This window comes from Triticum urartu, chromosome 5A (genome assembly GCF_056163025.1).
Source record: "Triticum urartu cultivar PI428250 chromosome 5A, HENAU_Tu73, whole genome shotgun sequence".
NCBI lineage: Eukaryota > Viridiplantae > Streptophyta > Magnoliopsida > Poales > Poaceae > Triticum > Triticum urartu.
The window spans coordinates 588,948,564-588,958,566 of record NC_141877.1 but is presented as its reverse complement, the minus strand read 5'-3'; the positions used below and the strand labels follow the sequence as shown (position 1 = coordinate 588,958,566).

Genomic DNA, 10,003 nt, shown 5'->3' with positions numbered 1-10,003 from the left:
AATGATGGCATTTTCTTAATGACAAACAATACATAATTTTCAGTTTTGTCCTCAGTGATGTGGACTACATATGGTACTGATAAACATGTATATTCATCATTCAAATTCTGCAGCTTTCAGGTATTAGGTGTCTATAGTGAATCAAACAAATTCTGAAGCTTATCTCTTCTGAATGTAAATGAGTTCGCCTTGCGTTTACTTTAACTAGCCCTGTGAATCTCTCATGAAGTACACTCCAATATAAAAGAAAAGGGCTTACAAACATTTCCATGTACTTAAGAATAAAATATGGATGTATTATCAAAGGCTATTGTGATGTATAAAATATATGCCAGTCTGAGATTTGAGACCAACAGACCGCATAAAGCTTCATCAGTTATACTTGTCCATCATCTGGCAAACTTGCATGTTCAGCAAGCATGTACCAAAAAGCTATTCTCCTAGAAAACTTGCATCGCACGCATGTTCTGTAACACCCTAAATTCCAGATTTCCTGCTCAATATTCCAAAGAGATTTTCAGCATCCACATCCAGGGACATTGTTCTAGAAGTGGTTTGGTGACACTCCAGGATAGGTCACTGGAGAATTAGTTCGGTCAGTGTTCTGCCTATCTCTAGATCGCCTTTCATGAGTTCATATGTGCTTCTATTTCTGGAAACCAAAACTGCATGTTAGTGTCAGAGCAACGGAGGCTTGTAGGACCAGCTGTGAGGCAGCAGATAAAAAATGCAATACAATAGAAACATCTTCAAATGATACACTTGGAATTCTTGCCACCAAATCAGCACTTATTTCTTATTTCACATAATACCATTCAACAAACAATATCCTCCCTATAGGGCCATGCCAATTATTTCTGTACAAAAAAGTGCATCTCATTAAACAACAAATGCACGCATAGATACAAACCAGAGAGGAATCAAGAAGAATTGATGTCAGTCAAAACTCACAAGTCACAACCCTGATGGTAAGTTTAAACATCCAAGGATTTTGGAAGCGCCTCTCATGCCACTAAGGACAGCCCCTTCAACACTTGGACTAGCGCAGAAATCTCCACAGATAGCCAATTTCATGTTCTTCTCCCAGACACACTTATCATCACCGCCAATAGAAATGGCTGGGAAAGCACCACCCCTGCAAATTTGTTTATAGACAAATAGCAATATGAAATAAATACGTTAAAATAAAATATGATTCAACCTAGAGGAGTTGAAGAAGTCATTTAGAGTACCAACCATCTATGAGCTTTCATAAAGATAGGCTGTGGAATGTTCAGTCCTGTAGCCTGAAATTCTCTGAACAATTCCTCTGCAACCTTAGCAAGGGCATCTGCTGAAGGTTTCCGGGGACCCATACTGTCTATTACCTTAGAAGCATACTCGGTGGTTGAACGCAATACCCACGATTGACTGAATACAAAGAATTGCATTTAACAAAATTGAACTATATCACTCCATCAAATGTAAGTGCATATTAAAAAAGGTGAATACCTATTAGGAGGTACATGACGCCCTGGCTTACTACTATCGCAAAAGGCCCAGCTTAGAGAATCAGAATTGTGGAAAGAGAACCCTTGGACAGGTACCTGATTAAAACACGACAAGGTAGATGAACAACGATGGTTTATAGATGTACAAATAAATAAACTGGAGACTGATTATACCATAGCAAGAGGCTCTGAGAATGCTAACATCAGAGCAAAACAGGGCCGAACTGGGATATCTTGAATCATTGCTGACAAGTGTGGAAATACTGACAAATCTGGTAGAACATGAAAACGTAAAGGTGATGATCCAATATTACAGATTATTGAACTAGCTAAACCAAACTATTCATTGAAACACACAATTTCTTTTGAAGGTAACAGGTTACCTATATTGTACCCTTCCCTACACAATTTTTTTTATCTAAACATGGTAGCCAGAGGGGGAAAAGCATGGTTGGAACTTCCTGGGGTGGGAAATTCCTACTAGGAATGGGACATGGTTTTATAGCCCATATAGCTTACTTACTAAGTACATTTTGACTATTTAGCATGTGAACAGTAGCACTCCATTACTCCATTGGAAAATAAATGCTAAGCATAAATCAAAGGACTGAAAAGTAATTCACTTAGGGTAAACAAGGATCATTTCTCTAATTAAAAGTAGTGATAACCATCCTGATTTGTAGAACTTGTCAGAAGATTAGAAGCATGATAGAAATCTTGTCATGTGATAGTAAGTAGAGCATATTATGAAGAGAATGGAATGGAACAAACCAAGAGGCGGTGGCTTTCCAGTCAACCCAGAAACTTTTTGTGATGCTATGTTTTTATCTGTTGCCACAACAAAATCAAAACTGCCAAGATCTTTGCCATCCAAGCTAGCCAACGACCATGAGCTCCTATCTTGAAGCCAATCCATCTTTCCAATAGTGACACCAAATTTGGACACCACACCTATAGCACAAGAGACATCAAGGATGTTGCATCAAGATTGTGTCCTCCCTCCGGGTACCAGAGAATCAAATACTCTGCAGAAAGTCTGACCATCCTCTTGACACAGAGATTTGCATATTGAGTTCATGCCAGGAACACCAACATACTTCTTCATGGTTCCCTCCTGACAAGGATACATACATTCCCAGAGAGCTAATGTTAGCACACAGAAAGCGCCCCTCGTCAACTAATCTGCCGGATAAGGAGCAGGAAACACTCAGAAACAGTTGGGATGCAAATTTATGGGAAAAAGTGGAAGTCTGATTCATCTACTTAATTTCTAGGTACTTCCTCCGTCCCAAATTATAAGACGAATTAGCCTACCAAAAACGTCTTATAATTTGGGACGGAGGTACTGTAGCATACTATGTGCAGGAATGATCAGAATCAGCAGCCAAAATTTAGTCGAGCATTCTAGGTTCTGACTGCTACATTCCCAATTTCATATGTGCTACTAGAAACTAACAGGGGTAGGATTTTGAGGCTCGGAACCTTATCGAAGTCTCTGAATTTGCCGGTCTCCCGATCGAAGCAGGCGAACATGGCCTTCCACTCGGCGACTAGCCCCCGCGCCTCCCACCCGCCCACGACGCGGGCCACCTCGTCGTTGCTGACGGTGAAGCAGGGTGCGCCGTGGTCGAACCGCAGCTCCGTGCCGTCGTCCATCACCTCCCTGCGCGCACCCGGCCCCTCCAAAAAAGAGCGTCAGTCAGAGCCGAAAAGCGACACCCCGGGGCACAGCGCGGCAGTAGATCGGGCGAGCACCTCCGCTGCGCCATGCGGCCGCCGGGGCCGCGGCCGGAGTCGAAGAGCGTCACCGCCACTCCGCGCGCGGCCAGGAGCGAGGCGCACACGGCGCCCGTCACTGCGATCCGGGGGAAAAGGACAGGTGAGTGGGGGACGATCGGATCAGGAATTCAGGAGTAGTGTGGGTAGAGTTTTGTGTTGAGGAGTGGCCGATCTGGGTCGCTTACTTCCGGCTCCGATGACGGCGACGTTGGCCGCCGCGGCGCTCATGGTCGGGTTCTTCCCGGCGGCGCGTCCTTGTCGATCGGGGTTGGGGAATCGACGGAGTGCGGCGCGGCGGTGGGCGTTTCGCGGTGGACGAAGGTTAGCCGTTGCATAGTGGACGTGGCGCCTTGCGGACCATTCATATTTCTGGGCTCTTGTGAGGCCGGGCCGAGTGTATGACCGGTTTGGCCCAATACACTTGCTTACTCTTCTCACTCGTACGTTTCTGGGAAAGTACATCTCATACGATGGTGAACCACGGGGGTGGAATGATATTTGGAAGTGCGAACCAACCTGCAGTTGGATGGTTAAAGGGACCATGATATCCCATCCCATTAGGGTTCAAAACTGGTGATCATATTTATTTCTGAATTTATCTCAGGATTTCCGGTGATGCGCATTCAGTGGGAGGAGACGTTCCCGTCGACGACGAGGCGCCTACGGTGACTTCGTAAATCACAAGGTGATATGCCGGCTCAGTCTTTCAGAGGTGCTCATAGAGGTAGGGTGTGCATGTGTGCGTTCATAGGGATGAGTGTATGCACATGTATATGAGCGCTTGTGTCTGTACTAATGTTTAAAAAAAATGATATTTGGAAGTTGCAAGTCCCAACCAAGCTGAAGATATTCCTGTGGCATTTAGCACAACACTCAATGCCATCACAAGAGCTACTTCATCACAGGAACATGGCCACAACGGCGGCTTGTATTTTATGCGGAACCCATGACAATTGGCGCCATGCCCTTTTGAGTTGCCCTATGTCCCGTTGTATATGGGCCTTGTCTTCTGATCTTGTGCTCGAGCATGTCAATGTTAATCAGGAGGAGAACACAAGAAGTTGGATCTTTAGTATGAGCGAAAAACTGGATAAGGACGAGTTCATGAGATTAACTGTGTCATTATGGGCAATCTGGAGTGCCCGGCGAAAAGCTCTCCACAAGGGCATCTTCCAAAGTCCCCATGCAATCAACGGTTTCATAAATTCATACTTGGCAGAACAACAATCACAGGTCACACTTCCTCGGCCAGGTACCGGGCGGGTTCCATCAGTTGGCAAGGTATGGTTGTCACCACCAGAGAACTATGCAAAGGTCAACGTCGACGCTGCCGTCAGTGGCAACGACAGACATGGGGCTGTAGCAGCTATCATCCAGAGCAGAGATGGAAGCATTGAGGGGGCTTCAATGGTTGTCTTTCCCACTGTGATCAACCCAACAACGCTGGAGGCCATGGCTGTCAGGGAAGGCATTGCCCTCTCAATGGATCTAAATAATCAGAGAGTTCATATTGCCTCGGACTGTAAGAATGTGGTGCATGAAATCAAGGAGGGAAGCAGATCAAGTTATGGTGCAATCATCCACGAGGTCAAGTTAGGTGTTAGTGCCTTTATTTCATGTAATATAGTTCATGAAAGTAGGAGCTCGAATTTCGAGGCTCACAATCTAGCGAAGCATGCTTTACGTTTGGGACCAGACCGTCATGTATGGTTAGGTCATCCGGGGAACCTTCCCTCCGTCCCTGTAAATGTAGTGACGATATAATAAAGCTTCATGTGATTGTCTCAAAAAAAAAACTCGTACGTTTCTTATATTTCTCAATTTTTTTAAAAAAATTATGCATGATGGGCTTGGACCGATACACTTACTTATCCATGCATTGTGCCATTTGTCATTACTAGCTTACCAAGGGCACCTTCATGGGGTGCCCGTCCATCACCATCATGAGCTGCTCCGATCTGGCAACGTTCCAGGCTATGGCGTGCAAGGAGGCGCTTGCTCTCGCTCTGATTTGGATGTTTGGTGTGTCTACATTGCTTAAGATTGCCTTTAGGTGATTCAGAACCTCGAGCAACCGTTCTTAGGCTCATGCAACCCTATTGTCCAAGAGATCCATGAGGCCTCATAACAGTTCATGGTGTCATCCTTCCATCACTAAAATAGAAGCAACAATATATAAGCTCTTCGATCTTGCTTCCTACAAGATGCCGATTTTATTTTGATCAACCACCATCAGGTTGGTGCATTCCTATAAATATCCGTGCAAGTATATTATAAACAAATGTGTTGCCACTAGAAGGGTTTGGAGGTAAACGTTGCCAAAAAAAACCTTAACTAGTGATTGTCTTATATTTTAGTAGTGCTTCTTTAAAAACCATAATAGGTTTCTACGGTTCAAAATCTCAGTCGTTGTAGAGAGTATCTAGTGCACGTGACTTGTTATGCACCCTGTCCAATTGATACAAAGTTTTAAAATAAAATAAAAAAATAGATTATGACATAGATAGTACTTGTAATCATGTCATAAATTTTCAAATAAAAATCCATAGCAGAGGTAAAGGAAAATAAAGGGACACATTTGACATTGAACATCGCCTAATGTGAGTTGGGCTTTGAATTTAGCATGTTATCAGTATTGATAATAACTCTATCACTATTATTGAGTTATATTTAAAATTTGGACTTCAATTGTGATAATGTATATTCAGTTGTATATATGTCCTAAATTTTTCATGTTTTTTCAAACATCAATGGGTATAAACACGCTGGTGCACCACAAGCCCTGATGCACTTAGACAATTCCCCATCCGCTGGAGGAGTAGTTGCTTCCATCATGTCGTGGTTGGTTTTGCGTGTCTCCAACGAGTAATCTGGCACCAGGAGGAGAGAACCCAAAATCTACATTCGTGGTGACGGGAGGAGACGGGTTTTTAGCGCTAATTTGTGGGGAGGTGGAAGCGATGGAAACGAACGATAACATACCGACTCCCTTTAACAATAGAGATATGTTGTTGGTGATGATGTTTGAACGATGGAGGCGGAGGCACCCAGAACAAGGATCATCTAGTTACTTCATCCTATCATGGTGCGGTCTTTGTATGCGTTCACTTGTTGGGGTGAGCGACTCGTGGGTAGAACAAATGGATAATACGACACTATTGGATTAGAACATCTCCTTATTTTTTTTAGTACTCTGGTCCCATAATCTCAAATGCCTTTATACATATGGATAACACCTAAAACATAAGTTGGTCCTAAGTAGAACTGGAATGTTTTCTATAAGGAGACTAAGGTTGGTTATCCTTCCTTTTTTTGATCTTTCTACGGTAGGGGCATTAAGCAGTTATTGTAGCTTTTTCCTATATCATTTCCTTCATTTTGTTGCATACGAGTATACAAAGTCATATGACCAAAAAATAGTAAAATCCAAAAATAGCAAAAAAGTCATAAATTTGTGAAACTTTGTGACTTTGATTATGACCAAATCTTTTTTTTTGAACGTCAGTACAGACACAAGCGCTCATATACACGCGCATACACTCACCCCTATGAAATCCAAATCTTTAAGGTGCTTGCAAAATAACATCCAAATACAGGAATTTTTTTGGTGAACTTTTTGTGGCTTCGATTATGAGCATAAATTTGGCGAACTTTTTCAAATACAAGACCTTTGTTAAAATTCAAAGTTTTTTTCTTTCAGATTATCGATTGTTTTCCACAAAAACCACGTCCTTTGATTTTTTATGTTTGTATTTTGTTTCTTTTTCATTTTCCCGCTTTTTATTTTTAATTATTTTTTATTTTCTAGAAATGCTCGTTCATTTCAAAATTTATTCTAAAATTTAAAAATGTTTGCTTTTTCAAAAAAATTTCATATTTTTTCGTATTTCAATAAATTGTACATAATTCCAAAGAAAAATTTTATGTCTTTAAAAACTGCTCGGAGTGACAAACACTAACACATTTAAAAAAGAGCGAAGAAAATTTTGATCAAGAACATTTTTTTGAAAAAGAGTAACAAATTTGGAATTTTAAAAAAATCAGAAATTTCCATGGCCTTGTATGACCAATTCAAGACACCATGCCAAGTTGTTTTGGTTTTTGGCAAAAATTGTATATTTTTGGAGTTTTCGTGATTAAAAAAGGCGGATAAATGGCCAGACGTGTCGCAACTTGCATCAGCTGTCGGAAATCATTCAAATCTGGCATGAATACCTACAATGGGCATGCCCGCCTGCTTGCAAAAGTTGGGGTCATTTATTAAGGATGTCCAAACATTGGCCATTCTCAACGCAGGATGTTCGGGTAGGCGAGAAGGCTCAGTCTGAGAGCATGTTGTTTTCCGGCATCTTTGAAATGACCCCAATTTTTCTACATGGACTTGTATGACCAATTCAAGGGACCATAACAAGTGTTTTGGTTTTCAACAAATTTTACATTTTCTAGAGTTTTCAAGTTGTTTTGGTTTTCAACAAATTTTACACTTTCTAGAGTTTTCTTAGTCAAAAAGGCCGTTAAATGGTCGGATGTGTCGCAACTTGCATACCGTGTCAGAAATCGTTCAAACCTGGCATGGATGACTATCATGGGCATGCTCACCTGCTTGAAAAATTTGGGGTCATTTCAAGAATGTCACTAAACGATGGTCAATAGAGGGTGTTCGAGTTTTCGACAATTCATGCATTTTCTGGAGTTTTCTCGGTGAAAAATGATCGATAAATGGCTGAACGTGACACAACTTGCATGCGGCGTGAGAATTCATTCAAACCTGGCATGGATGCCTACCATGGGCAAGCCCACATACTAGAACAAGTTAAGGTTATTTCATGCATTTAAAAATAGACAATGTTCAGCGGAGGGTTTTTGAGTTGGCTAGAAGGGTCTGATTGAGAGCACGTTTTTGGCATCCTTAAATGACACAAATAATTTTTCCATGAGTTTAGATGACCAATTAAAGGTACCATGCCAAGTGGGTTTGGTTTTTGATAAATTCTACACTTTCTAGATTTTGTCGGTCAAAAAGGTCGATAAATAGCCGTACATGTCTCAACTTGCACATGGTGTAAGAATCATTCAAACTTGGCATGGATGCCTACAGTAGGCATGCCGACCTACTTACGAAAGTTGAGTCATTTTAAGAATGTCCAATACAAGATCATGTTAAATTGATAGAGTTCGGGGTTAGGACAGAGGGTCCGTTTGAAACCACATTGTTTTTTGACATCCATCAAATGGCCCCAGATTTTTCCCACTAGTTTCTATGACTAATTCAAGGCATCATGCCAAGTTGTTCGAGTTTTTCATGATTCTAGCATTTTCTGTAATTTTCACACTGAAAAATGACGGATAAATGGCCGGACGTGACGCAACTTTCATACAGTGTCGGAATTCATCCAAAACTAGCATGGATGCCTCATGTTTTCGTGCTAAGCTACTGCAAGAAGTTGAGGTCATTTATCCATAGTCCAAGAAAAACACCGGTTCAGAGGACTGTGTTAGACTAGGCTAGACAGGTGCATCCGGGAGCATTTAGTTTTTCTTAATCTGAATGCTTCTAATATTTGCAATTTCTATCATTATCAATCAACATTAACATTTTCTTATATCCTTACCATTTCTCAAAAAAATTCAACAATTTTTTAATTTCAAATAGTGTATGAAAATTGTATAAACTTGAACACTTCTTCAAAACTTGCTAACAAATTCCCAACAATTGATTCTAAACACAAACTGCAAATGATGTACTTTTGTTTAAATTTAACAACTTTTTTCAAACACAAATATTTCTTAAATTTGTCAACATTTTTTGAAATTCCAAACCATTTTTTTAAAACTGCAAAAAATATTTTAAAAAAGAACATTTTTTGTATTATAAACAATATTTAAAATTTTGAACATGTTTCAAAAACAAAATAAATTCCAAAAATGGGAAAATGAATTAACAAAAAGAAAATAAAAATAGAAACATAGAAAAAAACGCTCCAGCCTTGGCCCAACAAGGCGATCTCATCGCTCCAGTGGGACGCCTGTTAGGCGGGCCCAAGCGTTTGTGGATTTGAAAAAAGTTCATCAATTTTGAAAAGAAATGTTAACGAATTAACAAAAAATGCGGTCTTGAAAATAAAGTTCGTAAAAGTTGAAAAGAGTTGGTGGATTTGAAACAAAGTTCACGAATTAGGAAAAAAAAAGTTCACGGATTTGATCACAGAATTCAGGAATTTAAGAAAATGCTCGCAAACTTGAAAAGTTCACAAATCTAAGAAAAAGTTCATGATTTGAAAACAGTTTGTAAATTTTAGTTCACGAATTTAGAAAAGAAAGGAGAAGGAAAAAGAGGAAAAACAGAAGAAAAAGCGGACAAAGAAAAACCGATTAAAGGGGAAAACCAAACAGGCTCGTGTTGGCAGTGTTATATTTGAAGAAAAAAAAGGTAACTAGAAACAATAAGAAATTAGTGGAGTTAGTCACTGCGGTTGTACTAAGCGTACAGGTGCTCGATTCGAATCTCGTGAGGCACTCATTTTTTGAAGGTTTTATAGAAGAGGACAAAACAGTGTAAAATGGGCCGGCCGAGGGATGTATGTACACAAGCCGCGCATCGCACTCGACACATGCGTATTTTAGAAAAAAAGACAATTCTATCGTTTATTATGAAGGGGTATGAAGTGATCTATTCCTTTGATGTGTTTAGAAGGTGTACCGAAGAGAAGTGTTAATATAATGTGTGTGGTTTA

At 40.5% G+C, this 10,003-nt stretch overlaps 1 protein-coding gene across 2 annotated transcripts; it reads right to left on the bottom strand.

Annotated features, from left to right (window-relative positions):
• Positions 1–709: 709 nt before the first annotated feature.
• LOC147973119 (FAD/NAD(P)-binding oxidoreductase family protein) lies at positions 710–3,630 on the bottom strand. 2 transcript variants are annotated; one of them, XM_087521898.1, is made up of 9 exons: positions 3,455–3,630; positions 3,246–3,345; positions 2,973–3,153; positions 2,532–2,604; positions 2,262–2,441; positions 1,665–1,762; positions 1,492–1,586; positions 1,237–1,410; positions 769–1,135 (listed from the first exon to the last, which is right to left on the bottom strand). In XM_087521898.1, exons 1-9 carry the CDS (start codon positions 3,495–3,497, stop codon positions 955–957), a joined length of 1,125 nt encoding a protein of 374 aa, XP_087378024.1. In that variant the 5' UTR covers positions 3,498–3,630; the 3' UTR covers positions 769–954. The 2 variants fall into 2 exon arrangements, with proteins under 2 accessions (XP_087378023.1, XP_087378024.1); XM_087521897.1 differs by lacking the exons at positions 3,246–3,345; positions 3,455–3,630 and having other exon boundaries at positions 710–857; positions 952–1,135; positions 2,973–3,161.
• Between the last annotated feature and the right edge of the window lie 6,373 nt (positions 3,631–10,003).